The 23543-nt window shown below is 39.6% G+C and overlaps 1 protein-coding gene across 1 annotated transcript; it reads left to right on the top strand.

Moving 5' to 3' along the window:
- The first annotated feature begins 1996 nt into the window (after nucleotides 1-1996).
- LOC128662205 (E3 ubiquitin-protein ligase RNF181) lies at nucleotides 1997-23134 on the top strand. The gene is made up of 6 exons (XM_053716025.1): nucleotides 1997-2061; nucleotides 2351-2457; nucleotides 18689-18822; nucleotides 19047-19162; nucleotides 22003-22077; nucleotides 22963-23134. Exons 2-6 carry the CDS (start codon nucleotides 2372-2374, stop codon nucleotides 23020-23022), a joined length of 471 nt encoding a protein of 156 aa, XP_053572000.1. The 5' UTR covers nucleotides 1997-2061; nucleotides 2351-2371; the 3' UTR covers nucleotides 23023-23134.
- Nucleotides 23135-23543: the final 409 nt, after the last annotated feature.

Here is a 23543-nt window from a genome sequence, read left to right as displayed (position 1 = left end):
GAGGCAGCAAATTCTGACAAGGAAGTTGCTCTGTCGGATTTTGCTGCGGCTACAAGATGCGCACATGCACAGTTCAACGAGTTCCAATATCAAACTCACAAAAAAAATGTTGTGATGCTGAAGACTTATTCCTTTATTTGATATTTGGAAATTCATCACTATACACGGACATCAATATGCAGGCTGCACCAGAACATCAGAATAGTTCAATGAGAGCGTATTTTGCACACATAATATTTAAATAAAAATACCTCAGAAAAATTATAAATATATGTATATTGAAATTGAATTGATATCTTTTGTGTGCAGGACACGCTTTCATCGTCCACCGTGACAACTCATTGAACAGCGCATGTGTGTATTTATTAGCTGCATCAAAATCCGACAGGACAACTTCCTTGTCAGAATCCGCTACCTCTCAGTGCGCATGCTGCTAATTACATAATCGCATTCCACACATTCCTTTTTAACATATGTGGAGTGTGATTAAGTAATACAGAGCATGCGCACTGACAGGTGGCAAATTCTGACAAGGTAGCAAATTCTTATAGAACACTGGCTTCCTCAAATCGTTGCGTGCCTGACAAGCTGGATGCTAAAAGGGGGAACAGAATGATTGGAGGAAGCCGGATCGTCATTGATTTGCTGAACAAAGCAGGAGCTGCGGGCGGAGGATCGGCGTTATGTTTTCCATAACGCAAAGGTAAGTATTTTTTAAAAATAAGCGTCATTGTAAAGTTTAATGAATGAAAGTGCCCCTGTTTTTAAGATTACTTTTCGTTACAGGGCACTATTTCATTAAACTTTACAATCACTTTAAATGCAACATTAGCGCAAATAACCAGCACAGGGGAGACAAATTACTCAACGGTTAAAGGGTTAAGATTTAAACGTCATGGAGCAAATACCCAAATTTCTCTTTTACGATTCAGGTAGAGCATACAATTTTAAAGACTTTGAAATTGATTCCTATCATCTAATTTGTTTAGTTCTCTCTGTGTCCTTTGTTGAAAGCTATACCTAGGTAGGCTAAGAAGCTCTGATTGGTGGCTGCACATATGACTCTTCATTGGCTTTCAGCTGACTCCCAGTAGTGCATTACTGCCCCTTCAACAAAGGATACCTAGAGAATGAAGCAATTTAATAATAGAAGTAAATTAGAAAGTTGTTTAAAAGCGTATGTTCTATCTGAATCACGAAAAAAACATTTGAGTTTCGTGTCCCTTTTAACCAAGAATGTGCCTGCTATACTGCATTAGGTAAGAACATAAATTCTAGCATCAAGTTTTTTTTAACCTTTTAATACGTATATTCCATCTATCTCAAAAGATTCCATTTTAAAATAACTGATGTTTGCATTTGTAGCTTTTATAAATCATGTCAACAATGTAATATGTAGCAGTTGCAGACAGTGCAATAGTGAAAGACATTTAATTTATATATATATATATATATATATATATATAGGGTTTACATAGCGTTGTTCGCTACATCCCCTCCCCCAGAGGTTTACAAATCTACAACGGTTTGGATTATAAACTGCAGCTGCACTCAACAGAAATAGTGAGAAAAAAAGGTTGCTTTTATATCGGTTGAAATCTTACGCAGAGCTTATTAATATATCTCGTATTTATATCCTGGCTCCGAATAATAAAAACTAATTACAGTCAACTACCTATACATCGACGTGAAGAGTAATACACTGATGTGATGTATTGTCAAGGGGACGTTAACCTTAGCCTCGTTGTGGATCAAAGACGCGTCTATTTGAATAAAGTCTATCTATTTACTTTCCAAACTGCTTTAGGATTTGGTGTCTCGTGCATCATGTGACATTAACTCACCATTCATCATTTAGCAGTCACTTTGCTGCCGAGGTTGTGACTAAAGAATGTTCTGCCCATCTTAACGTTTGATTGGTCAGAGTATCTGCAATCGCTATATTGATTGGCTGTAATCTATGGAAGAGGGTGGTGCTGCTTTTGTAGCTGTGTCACTGGTTCTCAAGTTACTTCCTGAATTCTGCACCTATGTGTGTATTCTGTATTCCTTGGCGATCAGGTAACTGTTTATTATTATTATTGAAATTCACAGACAAAGAATTGTGTGTCTATCTCTCTTGCATTTTTCTTTACATTCTGTTAAAGATACAGTCTCTCATCCTGATGAATATTATTTCAGATTTAAGAATGATCTGAAAAACTTGTTCTTTTAACATGAAATTGAAGTTCAATTAAAGTAATCTCTATGTATTGCAATATTTTGTTATTTTTGGTTGTTCATTATGAATTTTGTCTATTTGTTTTACCAAACATCCCACTCACACTCTCTCTTTCTCTCTTTCCTCCAGTTTGATCTGCTTATTTTCTACATGGCATCATACTTTGATGAACATAACTGTGAACCCACTGTTGCAGAGGAGCAGTACCGTCAGAATGCCCTATTAGAGCTCGCAAGGTCAGCACATATTGGATTTCCTATGTAAACAAAGATAACTAATATGCATAGTTTAACAGAAAGATTAGCAAAAATGTATGCCAGTTATCATGTACATACCAAACATTTCATTTGAAGGATCGTTTGGTACATAGATAAAGTCCTGTTCAGGAGACACACAGAACTGCTGGTGCCAAGCAGTCTGTGTTCAGCTGGGCATCTGCATCTCTTGGCCCAGAACGGTACTTTAACCTCTTTACAGGGTTTAAACATGTAGCATTGCTGTGTCCATAGTGCACACATTGCAAATTCTAACACATAAGAGTAATTTTTGCACTAGAATGTTTAATGTGGAGTCTTAAAAGCGTCAGGATGTGTGAGCATAGGGTAGAATTAAGATGTCCAAATCATCTCCTTTCTTGCTTTGTATGCCACTGTGTGCAAAAAGAAGTGGGCTTTGCTCTTTGTTGACCTGACCTGTATACCAGTGGGTGGGTGTGCTTCATTACTTGATTGTATCAAACTCCAATATGCATACAGCATGCTCTGGTGTTGTGAACTCATCAAAAACAGATTATTATTTTTTTTATCAATTGTCTATTTTGTCAGCACTACTATTAAAGTTGGACACAAAGTCCCTTTATTGCAGTGTCATAATGCATCCTGCAATAAAGGGACTTTGTGTCCAACTATAATGAAGTAGTGCTACTGTATCATACTACTTGTTCAAGACTAAAGGGTAAGCAGAGAGCCATATACAGTGTGCACACTTGATTGGAGATATATACAAACTGGTGCTTTGCTGATTATATTTTGTATTTACAAGATCCTTTGTCACCTACCTTAATGGAGCTACTATAAAAAGATATAATTGCTCCATTTTAACAACCTGATCAAACTTGAAACACTGTTATTTAATGACTGCTCTATATATATAGGATGCCAGTTGGCCATCCTTGATATAGAACTTAAAGGGACACCCCCCAAAAAATATTTCATGATTCAGATAGAGAATACAACTTTAAACAACATTCCAATTAACTTCTATTATCTAATTTGCTTCATTCTCTTGATATCCTTTGCTGAAAAACATATCTAGATAGGCTCAGTAGCTGCTAATTGGTGGCTGCACATAGATGCCTCGTATGATTGGCTCACCTGTGTGCATTGCTATTTCAACAAAGGATATCTAAACAATAAAGCAAATTAGATAATAGAAGTGAATTGGAATGTTGTTTAAAACTGTATTCTCTATCTGCATCATGAAATACATTTTTTGGGGGTTTAATGTCGCTTTAATCATAAATTTATTCATTTTTTTTTTTTAATTTATTTTTTATATATTTTCATCCCTGTATGTTTTAAAGGTAAAGTTTATTTATTTGAATTCACTCTTCCTTTATTAATTGCTGAAATACCAAGCTGCTCCTTAGATTTATATTTTCATGATAGCAAATTGTTCCATATTTATAAAATTAGCTCAGAGCAGATGTGATTGAGGTTCTAAGGGTGGCAAAAATCTAAACAGTGAATGTCTTCAATGTGAGGTGAAGTTTATGTAACAAATAAGTAAATATGTATCAAAAGGAATGAAGATATAACACTAAATACTTATATAAACTTAAAGTGAATGTAAAGTTTAATGAATAAGTGCCTGGTATCTAAAATTACTCTTAAAAACAGGGACACTTTCATTCATTAAACCTTACAATGAAGCTTCTTTTTTAAAATACTTTGCTTCATGGAAAGCAGATCGGCGATCCTCCGCCTGCTGCTCATGCTGTAGTTAGCAGATTAGTGATGAATCTGGCTTCCTCCAATCGTTACATGCCTCCTTTGGCGTCCTGCTCTTGAGGAACGCAACAATTATAGGAAGCCGGATTGGTCATCGCGCACATTCACTTTGAGTGCTAAGCACTTTCCCACCTGGGTGCTAAGATTTTTTTTTTAAGTATTTTTTTATTTTTTGAACAAAATTTTTTTAACTTTTTTTTTTTTTTTTTTTTTCTCCAGACCCCCAAGGCTTACACTGTTGGAAATGTTAGGCGATTACCTTTCCAATGGGGGTCTGTAGCTGCTGAGATGACTGAGATACAGGCTTCTAAGCAGCATGACCCCTGCTCCTATACTTAAAATTGTTAAATATAAATAAAGTTGCGCAATGACGTCATCACGGTTTCGTGCGTGATGTCACCACGCACAACGGGAAGCCCAGGCGATGCCTGTCACTCTACAGGCATGATCGCCGGGGTAGGAGTGGGTGGGAGCCCCCAGATCTCCCTCAAGGTGGGAGAGTGCTAGTGACGGCTCTGAGCCGTCAGCACCAGAGTGGGAAACTGTGACGGCTCAGAGCCGTCATTAGCACTCAAAGGGTTAAGATGTAGGCATCAGATGCAATAATGTAGGCACGTATGCCTGCATGCTACTGAAAGGAACATTAAAGCCAAAATTATACTTTCATGATTCAGATAGAACATTCAATTTTAAGAGACTTTTCTGTTTAAATTTGTTATAAAGTTTACTTCATTCTCTTGGTATCATTTGTTGAAAAACATACAGCACATAAACACACAGTTAAATGCAAGTCACAGTGTGGTCATAGAAATGTTCTTACACATAAGAACATTTTCTTTTTGGACTCTTAAGCCCCTTAAAGATATATTGTAGCTGAGAATGAACATAAGAACAAATATCCGCAGCATGTAGTCATTGCTAATATACACCAGACCGCTAAATAATTATAACCACCAAAATACTCCTGCAGATTTAAAAATGCTTATTTTATAAACATTAACTGATCCCTGACATGTTTCGCCACATTTGTCTTTATCAAAGGGTCATTCCTAATTCACTGTGACGCTAAACACAGGATGTCAATATTATCATTTCTACATGCTGTGTGTTAGCAGCTATATAAAGGGTTAATATAGGTAGAAGCCGGTAACTGTGTAATTTCGAATATATCACTGACGGTTCAGTGACTAGCCTTAGTTTGTTGCCAACATTTACAAATCTGGTGCATTACGTACATATGGTGGATATAAGCACTTATATATAAAAGATACAATGTCAGGAGGATATTATATGAATAATATCATAAGATGATTAACTACACTAGTGTTACATCTGTGTAACGATATTGTTACAGTAACACTCGAAACTTGTATCTTGTGATTTACGCAAGAAATATAATCCTGAACATATATAAAAATTACTGTATCATCCACTAATATTGTACCTTAATTTAAATACATGTGATGCAAATGCATATAGTATGTGTGTGTATATGTATATATATATATATATATATATATATATATATATATTAGAATCTAATCATCATTATTTATAACTTTACAAGCAACCACTATTGGCATCTTACAATAAGACCGGTAATACATCTACGGTCTTTGTAACCCTCAAATTACCGGTTAAGGTTAACAGTATATGGTATATGACTTATCCTGAGACTAGTAATCACTACATAAGCACACTAATTGAGGCAGGCATCAATTTATTCTTTTATTAAAAGCTGTCTAAAACCATAATATACTGTATATGCTGTGCCGATTTTATGGAGTATGCTGACATCTATGCTTCTAGTCTAAAGTTCGATCTCAGGATTATGGGACTATAAAGATATCACTCTAATAACAGTAGCTAACCTAACAGGAGCTCTTCTAAACTACTAAGTCCAATATTAACCCAATAGAAACAGCCTACTGAGACTATACTGTTATCCTTAAATATATGATAGATCTAATTGCATTAAGATCCTAATCCACCTTTTCTGAACCTCCCAGGACCCACTTACCTGTACCTATAATATATGGTATGTACCCTAGCTATGGATTTACACTGACATCCTAGGTTAGAGTAATGGTATTATATTATATTATATATACTATGTATCGGTATTGAAGTGGAACTGACTGTTCAGTGCATTGATATACATATAATCCTCCATCTCCTGTGTTTTTTTAAGCTTTTTTGTATGTATGCAAACTATTTTAATAATCCTAATAAAGGTTATATTTTAATTTGACGATTCCTCCTCCTTTCATCTATTTGCTAAACTAATCCATCCAATAGACCTTAAGAAATGTGAGTGCTACACATATGTACATCATTGTTAGTCTTTGACTTGTTCCGTATCTATCTGAATCATGAAAGAACATTTTTTTTTGGGTTCATATGCCTTTAAGAACTGTTTGACTATTGACTATGCAGGGTTCTGGATGTGAAGGGAAGATCCCTACATTACTATATAAGGTTTAATTTTTTTTTTTAAAGATTTTACGTGACTTCTGATCATCAGGCTCTTGGTCTCAACTTCAAATGAGCAGTAGATGTTTTTCTGTCAAATTTCCTTCCATTTTCCCTGCCTACTGTATTTTTTTGACTTCCATAAGCCAATCACAAAACACATATACCTATATAGGGTAAACTCTTGCACATGCTCAGTCATAGCAGGTGTACCAGAAAGTGTGCATATAAAAAGATTGTGCGCATTTTTATAATGGAAAGTTTTTTTTTAATTGCGTGCTGTATCTGAATCATGAAAGTATAATTTTGACTTTAGAGTCCCTTTTTTAAAGGGTCATGAAAATGAAAATTCCATGGTTCAGACAGAGCAGAGCTTCTTAACGCTAGGCCTCAGCACCCCCACCAATCAAGATTTTCATGATATCTGAGCTAGAGGACAGGTAAAACACTCAGCTGCTGGGTGAGAGTAACCATGGTTACTGACCAGCTGATTATTTCAACTGTGCTCTAGTACAGATATAATGGAGATATGCCCTGCTGGGGAGTCTGAGGACTGGGACTGAGAAGCACAGAGACAGAGCATGTAATTTTTAGAGACTTTTCAATTTACTTATCAAATATACTTTGCTCTTTTGGTATCCTTTGTTTAAAAACATACCTAGGTAGGCTTAGTAGTAGCAATGCACACATATGCCTCTTGCCATTACTGGAACTGACTTTAGCTATGGGTTTTACTTGTTTGATGGGGTTAAAAAACCTATAGGTATATGCAAGAAATAGTTTAATAAAATGCTCTAATAAATGTCATATACATTTGACAGGCACTGTTTTATCCAGTGCCTGATTGGCAGCAGTGTGTTTGAGCACTTAGTCTGAACTTCAAATAAGTAGATTTTTTTTCTGACAAATTTCAGTGACTATAAACAGGAAACTAAGTTTCTCTAGGGGGCGCTGATACCGGATAATAAACTAAGCTAAAAAGACCAATATAAGTCCACAGTGGTATAACAATCAATTAATATAAATAATATCACTCTGCTATTTATAGGAATAGATTTTCATGATATAATAGTAATGTGACAATGTCATAAATGTGAACTTATCTCAGGTGGAAAGTCCCAATGTCCACAAATACAATGTTCACACTATGGGTGAGGTATCAAAAATATGGTTTACTTTTCTTCTTCCAGGAAGAATTCCTTTTTCTTTTTTCCTTTTTTTCAGAATGTGCACAAATGAGATGCTGCTCCTCTCTCACTTCACAAAAAGATATTTCAATGGACTTCATTGTTGAGTTACCAAGATCAAACAATAACACTACTATTATTGTAGTAGACCTCTTGACCAAGATGGCACACTTTATACCATGTAGCTCACTACCTACTGCTTTTCAGACTGCCCAACTCTTTCTGGGCAATATAGTCAAATTGCATGACCTTCCCAACACCATAACGTCTGATAGAGGAACCCAATTCACCTCCAGGTTTTGGAAGGAACTATGTCAAGTTCTCAGACTACAACACCATTTAACCACCTCTTACCACCCTCAATCTAATGGCCAAACTGAACGTACACATCAATGGCTTGAACAATATTTGCATTGTTTCTGTAATGCTCAACAAAACTGGTCTTTTTTACTATCATCAGCTGAATTTGCATTTAATAATACTATCCGCTCCACCACTAAACAAACACCACTTTATGGTTTATACCAAATTACGCTTACCATCCTACTTTTTATCTACTACCTGAACGTCCGCCTACTAACCTACTTCTCAATGATCTCACTAATACACTCTCTCAGAACTTGGATGTCCTCTGTGACAATATCCATTCCGCACAGGAAAGTCAGAAGATGTACTACGATTCCAAAAGAAGAGTTCCACCACAATATGTTGTTGGTGATATGGTTTGGCTCTCCACTAAGCATTTGAAATTACGTACTCCATCCAAAAAACTCAGCTCACGTTTTATTGGACCTTTTGCTGTTTTGAAGGTAGTTAATCAGAATGCTGTTACTCTCGATTTGCCTTCCTCTTACCACATTCACCCTACATTCCATATCTCCTTACTAAAACCATACCGTCCGCTTAGGGAGGACTCATGCTCTTTGGAACTCACTACCCTGCAGCCTCAATCAGAACAAGAATATAAGGTTAAGTCAATTTTGGATTTCAGAAGATTTAGAGGTCGCCTTGAATACCTCGTACGTTGGTTGGGTTTTGGTCCTGAGGAGGATTCTTGGAAGCCCTCTACTAATTTGTCAGCTTCCTGATCGACCCAAGCCTTGACCCACGCAGTGGATCCTTTGTGGGGGAATTGTGTAATACCAAGTTCTGTTATAGCCCACTCATATTCAATTTCTGTTACATATACCTTTTTAAGTTGGTAATCACGCCCAACTTACCAGCTATAAATGGGCCTTTCACCTTTACCACAATGCTTGGTAATTTACTTACATGCAAGCTTGTAAATCTTCTAGTTTGTTACTGGATTATATTATCTTTGTGAGCTAACGAATGATTCAGTTTCCTATTTCAATAATTGCTACTGAGACTTAATCTCCTACTGTGTTGTGTCTTTTATTCTCTGGACTGGAGGATTTCTCCCTGAAGCTGCAGTTTCCTGGAGTCGCTCTCTCCTCCAGCAGCGGTATTGTGACGTCACGGCCACCATCTACTCTACACTTCTCCGCTCTCACACCAAACTACTCACCGCTGGTAAGAGTTGTTCATATGTACTTTACCTTTTGCTCAATCTCATGTACATGTATGTCCATTACCTATACTGAACTGATATCGGACACTCCTTGTATTCTCTCCTCTCACTTGAACGCATTGCGCTTCCCTGGGTGTGTATGGACAATTTGCAGGACAGATCATATACTCTTAAGTTTGAAACATATGTTAACAGTGTTGTAACGTATTGTATCTTTGTTTGTTCTAGTCTTATTACAAATTGAGCCTCGTAATCCATTTTATGTTCGGAGCTACATAACATCTTGAAGCATAAGTTTTGAAGTGTTCTACTCAACTTTCAATTAAAGAGACAGTACTCATTTATAGGTATAATAGACTTACTCACGCAGGTCTGCAGTTGTGATACATATTTGCTATCTTCCATTAACAGATATAACCTATCCTGCCTTGAGCTTGTAACAGTAACATACCTGTGAACAGGCTACATAATTATAATGTTGCGATATTGTCATGTAGTAGCATTTTAGTTTTTTTATTAAGAGTTTATCTGATAAGATAATGTTTTACATACATTCTTGTTTTCTTAATAGTTGTGTGTATATATATTTAATTTCTGACAGGTTAGATCTGACCACGGCTATAGACGTTACACGTGGTTTATTGCACCTATCTGTCAGGGTTTTTTCCCTGCTTTGTTTGCCATGTGCTGCTGGCACCCATTGTACTCGCCTCTCTTGCTGACTCTGGTGCATACTGTGTGATGCTGCTCATTTCCTGCACTTCCTGTTATGGCCAGATTGGTATATATCATCCGTGTGAGACAGGATGCAGTCTCAGAAAAAGGGCCTCTGTTCAGTATGCTTTGCCCTTGCGTTGTCTCAGACCTGTTTGTGAGAGCTCCTGTGTATTACCTGGCTGTCTGACGTCCCTCCTGGTTCCTGATCCCTGGCTTGTTCCTGACTCTGCTGTTCTCCTTGTTCCTGATTCCGGCTCGTCTGACTACTCGCTTTGGCTCCTGACTCTGCTCGTCTAACTACCAGCTCTGGTTTTGATTCCTGGCTTGTTATATGACTTGTGGACTTTTTATTATTTTTTGCTATTAATAAAGGTGTGATTATTTTTGCACTTCTCGTCTCAGTCTAATTCCTGGCACCCTGACATTATGCAAGGGCCATGAATCCTGATGGTGCTAATAATCCACCTTTACCTGCCATAATTTCCAGGATGGATGAACAGGATCACCGCTTGGATCAATTTGCACTAGCCCTGCAAACCCTGCTGACTCGCACTGCACATTTGGACCAAAGTGTCCCGCAAGTTATGGCTGCTCCTGTTTCTGCTGCTGCACCTAGTCCTATCAGGAGCATGTCCGGTTCTGCACCTCTACCTCAGTGATATGGAGACAATCCTATTCAGTGCAGAGGGTTTTTGAACCAGGTGGGCATTTACTTTGAGATGTTACCTCAGGCGTTTCCCTCTGACAGAGCTAAGGTGGTATTTCTCATCTCGTTACTCTCTGACACAGCTCTTGCCTGGGCTAATCCCTTGTGGGAGACTAATAAACCTGTGATTTCAAAATAACATGAATTTGTGGCCTCCTTTCGAAGGGTATTTGATGTTCCGGCTCGGTCCTCCTCTGCTGCTAAATGACTCATGTCCATTCAGCAAGGTACAAGATCTGTTGCTCAATATGCCATTGAGTTCCGTACGCTTGCCGCAGAGGTAGGTTGGAACAATGAAGCCCTTGTTGCTGCCTTCTTTCATGGGCTCTCTGATGCGATTAAAGATGAATTTGCTGCAAGAGATTTACCAGAAGATCTCGAGGCATTGGTGTCTTTTTTTTATCCTAATTGACATCAGAGGGAGAGGCCCTCATTCAAGGAGCGCTTGCAGAAGCCACCTGTTCCGTTGTCTCCTACGTGTTCGTTCCCACCCATGCCTCCCTCTCCTCCCGTGCCTCCTGGTCCCGAGTCACCAGGTACTGCTGAGCCGATGCAGTTGGGATTCACGCGTCTCTCCGCAGCGGAGAGGGCCTTTAGGAGGAGGGAGGGGCTATGCCTCTTTTGTGGGTTACAGGGCCACCTTTTGAAGTCTTGTCCTACACAGCCGGGAAACGCTCACACCTAATGTCCTGTCAGGGGCAGACCTTGGGTGGCTTATCCTCGTCCCCGGAACCGCTAAAGGAGAAACCTTTGGTCACGGTTGTCCTTTCCTGGGTGGACTCCTCCATAGTCACTCAGGCTCTTGTTGACTCCAGTGCTGCAGGCTATTTCATTGACAGTGCTTTTGTATCAAAGCCCTCCATTCCTGTTTTGCCTCGGTCCGTTCTGCTTGCTATTGAGGGCATTGATGGCAGGCCCCTTCAGCCTGCACTCGTTACGAAACTGATCTGTTATCCATGGCTGTTGGGTCTCTCCGTTTTTAAACCCTCCAGTTCCAGGTGATAAACTCTCCGCATTTTCCGGTTGTTCTGGGTTATCCCTGGCTCCAAAAGCACAATCCCAGTCTTGAATTTTGTTGTGGTCTCTGCAATGTATTTCCACTTGTCTTCTGAAACCAGTTAAAGTCTTGTGCACTTCTACAGTATCTCAATTGCCAAAGGAGTACTGAGAGTTCCTAGACGTTTTTGACAAGGTGCGTGCCGGTACGTTGCCTCCTCACTGGTCTTACGATTGTGCTATAGACCTGCAACCCGAAGCCATTCCTCCTCGGGGCCGGGTTTACCCTCTATCTGTTTTGAATTGTGCTATGGAGGAGTATGTTGCCGATGCTCTGTCATGGGGGATCATCCGCAAATCCTGCTCTCCTGCAGGGGCTGGCTTCTTCTTTGTGAAGAAAAAGGGTGGCGAGCTAAGACCATGCATCGATTATAGGGGTCTTAATGGTCTTACCATTAAGAATGCTTACCCTATTCCGCTCATTATGGAACTCTTTGACCGCCTCAAGGGAGCTACGGTCTTTTTACTAAACTTGATTTGAGAGGAGCGTACAATCTCGTTAGGATCAAGGAGGGCCACGAATGGAAAACAGCATTTAACACCAGGAGCGGGCATTATGAGTATCTTGTAATGCCCTTTGACCTATGTAATGTTCCTGCTGTTTTCCAGGAATTTATTAATGATGTCCTACATGATACCTAGACGACATCCTCATACACTCACCCACACTTAAGGCTCATCGTTCTGATGTTACACGGGTTCTTCAGAGACTACGTGAGAACAGCCTGTTTTGTAAACTCGAGAAATGTGAGTTCCATCAGACTCAAATAACCTTCCTAGGTTATGTTATCTCCGTTGCAGGATTCTCCATGGATCCTGACAAGTTATCTGCAGTTCTGCAGTGGCCTCACCTGGTTGGTGTTCGGTCTATTCAACGTTTTTTGGGGTTCGCCAATTACTATTGAAAGTTTATTAAAAACTTTTCTTCCTTGGTCAAACCTATCATAGACATGACTCGTAAAGAGAATGATCCACTACATTGGTCACCTACTGCCATTAAGGCCTTTGATAGTCTTAAGACTGCCTTTGCTGCCGCTCCAGTTCTGGCTCATCCTAACCCTGTCCTGCCTTTCGTTCTTGAAGTTGATGCGTCTGAGACTGGAGTAGGTGCCCTTTGTCTCAACATCCTACGCCTGACGGTTCCTTGCATCCGTGTGGTTTCTTCTCGAAGAAATTGTCTCCAGCGGAGTGCAATTATGAAATTGGCGACATGGAATTACTGGCCATAATTTGGGCACTCAAGGAATGGAGGCATCTTCTCGAGGGTACTAGCGTGCCAGTGCTCATTTTTACTGACCAAAAGAATTTAACTTATCTATCTGAAGCAAAATGTTTATCGCCCGACAGGCCAGATGGGCGCTATTTTTGTCTCGGTTTAATTATGTGGTCTCCTACCTGCCTGGTAGTAAGAATGTTAGGGCTGATGCCCTCTCTCGACAATTTTCGCCTCTGTCCAAGGAGGAGTCTGTATCTACTCCTGTTATACCTCCTGACCATATGTTGGCTACCATACGTACTAATTTGACTTCTCCCTTGGGGGAGGAGATCCTGGCTGCATAAACCAATGCACCTCCTGAGAAACCTAGTGGTAAGTGTTTTGTTCCTGAGAATCTTTGAACTAAACTTTTGCACACTTACCACTATCCTAAAGCCGCAGGTCACCCAGGCAAGAACCAAATGATTTGGTCTGTCACTCGACAATTCTAGTGGCCAGGTCTTCGTTCTAATGTTGCTGCTGCGACGTCTTCCTGTGGGTCTTCTTCAACCTATTGCTAATGGTGAGCGTCCTTGGACACATCTTTCCATGGACTTCATTGTCGAGCTCCCTGTTTCCAATGGCAATACTGTTATCCTGGGGGTTGACGTTTTTCTAAAATGTCACATTGCATTCCCTTAAAGAAGTTGCCTACTGCTCAGGAGCTTGCTTCAATTTTTGCCCGGGAGGTCTTCCATTTACATGGGTTACCCAAGGAGATAGTGTCGGACCGGGGTAGCCAGTTTGTCTCCAGATTTTGGCGTTCCTTTTCTGCTCAAATGGGGATCCAGCTTTCCTTCTCCTCGGCATATCACCCTCAATCCAATGGGGCTGCAGAACAGTCTAAACAAGTTCTGGAACAGTTCCTCCATTGCTATGTCTCAGATCACCACAATAATTGGTCTGAACTGTTACCTTGGGCAGAGTTTGCTCATAATAGTACTTTTAATGCTTCCTCCAAGTTATTCCCGTTCATGGCGAATTATGGGTTTCAACTATCCTTGTTGCCCGATTCATTCCTGTCTCAGGGTATTCCGGCTTTGGAGGAGCATCTCCGGCAACTCCGTTCCACGTGGGTGCAGATTTAGGACTGACTTCATCGTTCTATGCAGCGCCAAAAGTTCCAGGCTGATCGTAGGCGTCTGCCCGCGCCTTCCTACCAGGTTGGAGAGAGAGTTTGGCTGTCCTCCCGCAACTTGAACCTTTGTGTGCCTTCCAATAAACTGGCTCCCCATTATGTAGGTACTTTTCGAATACTCTGACGGGTCAATCCTGTGGCGTACGCTCTTGACCTTCCTCCTGCAATGCGCATCTCCAATGTTTTTCATGTCTCCCTCTTGAAACTATTGGTTTGTAATCGGTTTACCACTGTGTTGCCTTCTCCCCGTCCTATCTTTGTTGACAACCATAAGGAGTATGAGGTCAGCAGCATTATTGACTCTCGTATGTCATGGGGCCGCATACAGTTTTTGGTTCACTGGAGGGGCTACAGTCCGGAGGAGCATTTATGGGTTCCCTCCTCTGATGTTCATGCTCCCGCCCTCCTCCGTGCCTTCCATGCCCTTTTCCCCAATAAGCCTTTTGTCCTCCTGTGGGGGAGGGGTCGTTGAGGGGAGGGTACTGTCAGGGTTTTTTCCCTGCTTTGTTTGCCATGTGCTGCTGGCAGCCATTTTACTCACCTCTCTTGCTGACTCTGGTGCATACTGTATGATGCTGCTCATTTCCTGCACTTCCTTTTATGGCCAGACTGGTATACATCATCCGTGTGAGACAGGATGCAGTCTCAGAATTGTGATGTCATCACTTATTATTTAAAGGACCTATGTTTAATATGCTTTGCCCTTGCGTTGTCTCAGACCTGTTTGTGAGAGCTCCTGTGTATTACCTGGCTGTCTGACGTCCCTCCTGGTTCCTGATCCCTGGCTTGTTCCCGACTCCAGCTCGTCTGACTACTCGCTTTGGCTCCTGACTCGGCTCGTCTAACTACCAGCTCTGGTTTTGATTCCTGGCTTGTTATTTGACTTGTGGACTTTTTATTATTTTTTGCTATTAATAAAGGTGTGGTTATTTTTGCACTTCTCGTCTCAGTCTGATTCCTGACACCCTGACACTATCAGAGGAGCATAAGCAAATGTAAGTTATCAGGCTATCATCTTTCCAATTTTTTTTTTTTTAATGCGCTAACCGGTGTAGTGCTTTTCACAGTTAGGTCAGCACAGCTTATAAAGGGCCCTAATATGTATATTCACCTGATGAAACAGTCCATTATAGACTGAGAAACGAGTTGTGATATTTTTAATTTAGTTTTATTAAAGTCTTTCAAAATTCATATAGACTTTGTTAGCATACTTTAATTTGAAGCCCATATATTGCTATTTATTCCTCTGTGGAAGTTTGTGTGGCATTGTGGTCGAGTGATACGGAAGGATCCAGCTCTGTACGGAGGACCTATCAGCTTACAGTTGAATATTCGCTTGAATTGCAGACCTACCTTTGAAGGAGGACGTAGCAGTTTGTGCTTTTGTGAGCTTTCTGAACGGCTCGAAAGTGTTCAGGAGGCGTGACTTGCACTTAATAGTGCTTTATACTCTGTGAGTACCCTGTGTCTATTGTATGGTAATTTCTTTGTCCATTTTGATCTGCAACATTGTGGCGCCTCCTTCTGTTCTTTTATGTAACTAATGAGCATACTGTATATATTTTAATATATCGAAAATATATATAAAAAAAAATCCTTTAGAGCTAATGAGGTCTAGGTATTGTAAATTAAAGTAGTAGAGCTGTTGATTTACCACAAACAGGTGCTTTTGTTTAATTACTAAATACAATTGGTTGAAATATGTTTAAAAAGGTAGCATGCCTGTTATGTTTTATATGTTTTTTTATGCCTGATTAAACCGATGTGTTAGCGGAGAAACGCGTTGCAGTATATTGGAGCCCTGAATGAACATTTCAACCCTGTGTTTTATTAAATTTATGGTTATTCTAAAACCTTGGTGCATTATTTGAATCCTGCCTCCTTGATAACTTTAGAGGAAGCCGTTTGCCGGTACCCAGTGAGTTGGAGCACTGTGAGTCTTCAGCACGTGCCCAACAGCACAATAGAGTGCTGCCACACATTGCGAGTACCCTGTGTTTTTCCAACACCTGACTGTAATTTCACTACTGATATGCACATAAAGCACCCTCTGTTTTATAAATTTCAAAGTTATGTCTATTTCCACTTCCCCTTTATCATGTGACAGTCATCAGCCAATCACAAATGCATATACGTATATTCTGTGGATTCTTGCACATGCTCAGTAGGAGCTGGTGACTCAAAAGTGTGAATATAAAAAGACTGCACATTTTGTTAATGGAAGTAAATTGGAAAGTTGTTCAAAATTGCATATCATGAAAATTTAATTTTGACTTGTGTCGCATTTAATATCCAGTTTTTAAAAAAAAAAGATTTTACTGAACAGCCTAATTAACTCTTTAACGACTAGCGCCATACCCTGTACGACGCTGGTCGTTAAGGACCAGCGTGGTACCCTGTACTACGCTGTTGTCCTGGGCCTCTCTCTGCCATGATCTCGCTAAAAGTAGCGAAGTCTCGCTATTTCTGCATGCCCTACGAATAGGGCAGTGCAGAAATAGAGTTGCAGAGGCACTCTGTGGCCCTCTCTGCACCGGGCAGCAGTGGTGCTGATTGTTGATGGCGTGGGAGGGTAAGGAGGCGGGTGGGTGGGTGGCCCATCGCAGGAGGGGGGCGGGAATGGGAGGGACCACTATGTTACAGAAAAAAACAACTCTGAGAGCAGCAGGGTGGGGGGGAAGGAGGGGGATCATACAGTGGAGGTGGAATTAGAGGGTGGGAAATCAATCTGGGGGGGGTAAATGAGGTGGGGGGCAGCTACATGTAAGAAAAATGTTTTGTTTTTATTATTATTATTATTATTATTATTATTTTTGTTTTTTATAAATTTTGGAAAACTGGGTAATGGCAGACATCTGTTGTCAGTACCTAAGATGGTGGTAATTAGTTAGAGGGGGAGGGTTAAAGAGCTTTTTGGAAGGAATCAGGGAGGTGGGAAGGTAAGGAGGTTATCCTACACGAAGGACAATAATAATAATTAAAATGAAAAAGAAAATAAAAAGGTGTAAAACTGCATACTGGCAGACTTTCTGTCAGTACTTAAGATGGGGGTGACCATTGGGGGGTAGGATAGGGAAGAGAGGTGTTTGAGAGGGATCAAGGGGTGGGAAGTGTCAGATGGGAGGCTAACCTCTACCCTAAAGCAAAAATTAACCTTACAAGCTACCTAATTTACCCCTCCACTGCTGGGAATAATAGAAGTGTGGTGCACAGCTCCAATTAGCGGCCTTCTAATTACCTAAAGCAGTGGCAAAGCCATATATGTCTGCTATTTCTGAAAAAAGGGGATCACAGAGAAGATTTTACAATAATTTGTGCCATAATTGCACAAGCAGTATGTAAATAATTTCAGTGAGAATCCTAAATTTTGTGAAAAATTTTAAGATTTTTTTTTTTTTTTTAATTTGATCACATTTGGCGGTGAAATGGTGGCATGAAATATACCAAAATAGATCAATACTTTGGGTTGTCTACAAAAAAAAAATGTCCTTAGTGTAGGATTACCCCCTTACCTTCCTACCTCCCTGATTCCTCCCAAAAAGCTCTCTAACCCTCCCCTTCTAACTAATTCCCGCCATCATAGGAACTGGCAGCTGTCTGCCAGTACACAGTTATCTATCTTTTTTTTAAATTTGATAATAATTATAAAAAAAATTCTGTTGTGTAGCTGCCCCCCTCATTACTCTACCCCCTCCTCCAACCTCCCTGCTACCCACTCACTCACTACCGCTTTAAAAAAAAATATGTAGCGGTCTCACCCGCTCCCGCCCCCCTCCAGCGATGGGCTGCCCACCCACCTCCTAACCCTCCCAAAACACCAATGATCGGCACCACCGCAGCCCAATGCAGAGAGGGCCACAGAATGTCCCTCTTTGCATTGGTACCTCTGCCCGTCTATTTCTGCACTGCCCCACTCGTAGGGCATGCAGAAATAGCGTGATCTTGCTACTTTTAGCAAGATCGCGGCAGAGAGAGGCCCAGGACAGCAGCGTCGTACAGGGTACGATATTTGTTTTTAGGGGAATAATGACCAGCATCATACAGGGTATGGCGCTGGTCATTAAGGGGTTAAAGAAAAGTCATGTAAACAAGAATCAGCAGCAGCCAAAATGGGGTGGGAGAAACAGATACTAAAATATCAATGGTCAATTGCTCTCCCTAAGTATCAGCATTTGTGTATGGACAAAGAGATAGGATAAGTAGGCAAAGGCACGTGTGCAAAGAGACTGAGATAAGAAGAAAAAAAAGTGTGGGTGGCGGGGGCTGAAAGAACTACTATCCAATCCCATCAGAAGTGAGTATGAGGGACTACAGTAACCAGCTTCCATCTGTTGTCTCTAGCTCTTGTATGGTGGCCAACAGGGTACAGATAAATACTCATCTATCTTTCCCATAGGAGTCTTCTGAACGGTTTGGACATTGATCTTGGAGATGTGGATTTTACAGACTGGGATCACAGACTGCCCCCTCCAGCGTCAAAAAAAGTGGTGGATAATTTGCCAAAAGTCACAGTGACAGCAGAGCAAGCAGGTAAGACAGCGGACAAAGGAAAAAAGGGGTAAAGGGGAGGACAAGGAAGAGAACAAGGTGAGAGACTTCAAAGCTAAGGAAAGGTGATTGCAGGGAGATTAGTGTCTGAAAAAAGCTTTGCAGGTGACACCAGTGACCACTGCAGAGCACTGCCACTTGTAGTCTTTGTTTCCCATCATATTGTGGGGAGATCTTCTCTTTTACCTACAATATGTGTTTTACAGATGCTGCTTTGAAGTGCCCGGTGTGTCTGTTGGAATTTGAAGAGGGAGAGACAGTGAGGAGGTTACCTTGTGAGCATCTCTTCCATTCCGCCTGCATCATTCCTTGGCTCAACAAGGTAATACAAAATCTATTGTTAGGCACTAATATATATAGGTAGAGTTTGAGGCCATTAAATTTTGTGTATGAACAGAAGGTGTAGAAAAAAAATAATCACTGCTGTGCATGATTCTAGCACCTAATCGGGGGCAAAAATATGCTTTTCTGTGTGTTTGTTACTAGCAGTTAGTGGGGTCTAAAATTTACTGCTGGTATTGAAAGTGTGTAAAACAATTATTACTGGGAGTTTGTGCCCGTATCTAAGAAGGTTAAAGGGACATTAAACACTAAATACATTTTTAGATAGAATGATGCAGTCAAAGAAAAGATTAGTCTGGGAATAACATGTAGATGTATTTTTTAAAGTTTCATTAGTTGTTTAAATATTAACAAAATAAGTGTAAAGTTTTAGTGTCTATAAAACAATGGAAGCTGCCATGTTGTAACTTAGGTTCATTCTTCTGCTGTAGCCAGTTAGGCACATTTATAAATATGTCAACATTTCAGAATGGAATTACAGGAAAAAGGGACAAAATAAATCATGAAAGTATATTGCAGATTTCTTTTATGCATATGATTTATAGCAAGTCCGGGAACAGGCCTAAAGCAATCTTGGGGTCTAGGGTTTGGTTTTGGGGAGGGGGTCACTGAATGCATTTAGGGGCTGAAGCCCCATGTCTTTCTGCAGATTAAAGAAACAGGAATGCCAAAATGAAACTTACATCATTCAGATAGAGCATGACATTTTAAACAATGTACACAATTTGCTTAATTTATTTCTATTATCAAATGTGCTTCTATCTCCCAGTATTCTGCTTTGAAGAGCATACCTAGGTAGTCTCAGGAGCATCAATGCACTGCTGGGCGCCAGCTGCTGATTGGTGGCTGCACGTATATGCCACATATCAATTGCTTGCCAGATGTGTTCAGCTAGCACCTAGTATTGCATTGCTTATCCTGAGCTAACTTTTCAACAAAAAAATAACAAGTGAAAAAAGCCAATTATATGTCTCCTTATGCAAGGACTTTCGAAATCATAGGACCCATGGAACCATAGTGCCTAGATTTATATATGTTACCTAATTTTTTAGATCATTCTACATATATTTACATATGTAAACCATTACATGACTCCTGCAAATGATGTGCTTGCATGATATATTCATGTATTGTGTTTGATGCAGGAAAGCTGAAATCCATTTCAGAACTGATACAGGAGTAATGTACAAATGCGCACATTTGAGGACATTATAAAGGGCTGGAAGAAGTGATGCCTTTTGGTGCTTTCAGAAGAAAAAGGTTCCCCCACAGTTTCCTGCTTATAAATTAAAACCCTTTATAAACCTTGTTAAAATAAGATACATAAAAGAGAATATTAGGAAGACCGTTTTAAGAAAGAGATTTATAAGAATAAAAAATCACTATTAAAATACAAAGCAAGTAAATGAATATCACTGAAGATTTTGTAAAGGTTTTTAATTAAAATAGAAATGTAACAGAATTATTCATAAACATTGACATATCCTGAATACAGGTTCTGTGATAGGTGAAGATCGGGGAACATTTATCAAGGCTGCTGGTGAACAAGTTCTTCAGTAGATAACCTGTCCTCCTGTTCACTTACGATTCAGCCTCATGTGGTAAAATGAACGATTGCACAAGAGCAATGCTATGCCATCCTGCTCTTGCACAACCAGTCACGCCAGAGCAGGGTCTGTCAATCACTCCTGACTTGCTTATTCTAGACGATTTATCTCCACCACCTCTAAGGTACCAGAGAGGATACGACGCAGGAGCTGCTTCTTAAATATGTGGCTTTAGGCTCGCTTATGTAAGCCTTCACCATAAAGATGCATAAGCTGTTAAATTATGTATACAAAATCAAGAAATTAGAAAAGCTATGTATGTCATTTTAGTGTGGTTGAAAAATATATACTAAACAGTATATGGGGAAGTTTTTTTGACCTGTAAGGGAAAGAGGTATAAGAACATATAATATGGAAATGAAGAATGCCAAGTAATGAAGCATTTTAAACAATATACTAGCACAGACTCTGCCAGCAGAGATGGTAGCTGAAAATACTTTGCGGAAATTCAAGAATGCCTGAGATATGCATAAGGATATCCTGAGAATTCATTATGAGTACAGATAGAAATGTAGGCATTTTTTTATCTTACGTCTAATCGATATCTCTAAGGAATTCAAATATGTAGTGATAAAAAAGGTTACAGCAAATTAGAGGGGAGGAGGTTTTGAGAGAATACTGATAAATGTACCGGCCAAAAGGATTAATGAAATGAAAACAATTGTACCAGGCTGCATTTAAATGGATTTAAATGTTAGGTAATTATTTTTGTAAAAGAGACATACCTTAAAGGGATCTTTAAAACAAGAAAATCATTTTAAAAGTATTTTAATGGCGTGTTAATGTATATAAGGTTTAAGGAAGAATTGTTATAGTTTTTTTTGTTATTTGTTATTTTTTTTTGTTATTATTTGTTAATATTTGCCTACTTGTGAATTTGTAATGTTTCCACTCCCATGGTGTGCATTCAGTGGAATACATAACCCTGACAGTTCTACATGCTGCATAGTGATTGGTTATTATGTGCAGAAGCTGGTTTGAATCTGTCTCTGGTTGCAGCAAAGGATGTAAGATGAACATAATTCAAGAGGCTTTTCAAGGGTGTGTCTTGGGACTGCAAAACAATGCATATTTTTTTTCTAATAAAATTACAGTTTTAACCATTTATTTTATATGCAGATATTTTGTAGTGGGGTGCATTATTTCTGATGTACAAATGAAACATTTTACTCAAATACAAACTACATTTATTTTTGTTAACCGTTTTTTACAGACCAATTCATGTCCTCTCTGTAGAGATGAGTTGCCGACAGACAGTCAGGAATATGAGGAGTACAAAAAAGACAAGGTATGACATCACAAGGCCGTGCCACAGAGGGGAATAGAGGGAAATGGGAATGGTAGAATACAAAAAATAAATAAAGGGGGGGTGGAGAAATAAATCAGCGGAAAGTGAGTAAAAAGCTAGAAAGAGGAGGATGTGCAAATACATGTAATGTGTAGAAACAAAAATGGAGGGTTTGTAAGATGCTGTAGGGAGGATGGTTAAAGGGACAGTCTAGTCAAAATTAAACTGTCATGAGTCAGACAGGGCATGCAATTTTAAACAAATTTCCATTTCACTTTTATCATCAAGTTTGCTTTGTTCTTAGTATTCTTTGTTAAAAGCTAAATATGCTAATTTATAAGCCCTTTAAGGCTGCTTCTTATCTCAGTGCATTTTGACAGTTTTTCACAGCTAGACATGGCTAGTTCATGTGTGCCATATAGATAACATTGTGCTCACTCCTGTGGAGTTATTTACGAGTCAGCACTGATTAGCTAAATTGCAAGTCTGTCAAAAGCACTGAGCTAACAGGGCAGTCTACAGAGGCTTAGATACAAGGTAATCACAGAGGTAAAATGTATATTAATATAACCATGTTGGTTGTGCAAAACTGGGGAATGGGTAATAGAGGAATTAGCTATCTTTTTAAAACCATATAAAATCTGTAGTAGACTTTCCCTTTAATGATGAAGTGGCAGGAGGCAAAGAGGGACACCAAAAAAATAAAATAAGGAAAAAGTATGGAAAATAGCATAAAAAACCAACTAGGGATCATATGAAGAGGGAAGAGTTATTGCTCCTCACTTGGTTTACAACAGTGTATGTATCATAAAGTAAAATGAATGTAGTTCTGTAAGGATTGTCCCTGCTCTCACTCGGTATAACCGCCCATTCTGCTTGCTACAGGCACGGAGGAAGCAGAGAGAGCATCGGCTGGGATATTTACATGACGCTATGTACACCTGAAAATCTGCATCTGAGCATCCCGGGATAGCATCAGCATTTAACCCTCAGCCACTGCCGTAACAGGGAGCCTGAATGTCACTGGTATAAGTGCAGATGAACGGGGGGGGGGGGGGGGGGGTGCAGTCTTTTAGTATTTTTATTCTAATTATTTTGTATTAAAAAAAGAAACATCTGTCAAAAATGTAATTTCTATTGTAATAAATATGCTTAAAGGGACATAATGTCATCTTGAGTATGTATTGTATATACCAGCAATAAAGCTCTGTATGGAAAAAGATCTACATACAGAATATGTTTAAAAGTGTAAATCTGTACCATTTTCTTTGTTTTGTAGCCAAGTACAATCCCCTTGAAAAAAAAAATGTTTATTTTATACAGTTTCCTTTGATCAGTTAGTGGCAGATATAAAAAAAAAACGCTTGCCCTGATCAAGCAATTGCTGTATAACATGTTGCAGGGTCAGTATTCTGGATCCAGCAGGTTGCTCTCCAGCCTTTATGGGGCAATGAAACAGTCACAAT

The sequence above is a fragment of the Bombina bombina genome, chromosome 6 (genome assembly GCF_027579735.1).
Source record: "Bombina bombina isolate aBomBom1 chromosome 6, aBomBom1.pri, whole genome shotgun sequence".
NCBI classification, from domain to species: Eukaryota; Metazoa; Chordata; class Amphibia; order Anura; family Bombinatoridae; genus Bombina; species Bombina bombina.
Note: the sequence above shows the minus strand (reverse complement) of the source record. Positions and strands in the feature narration are given on the sequence as shown.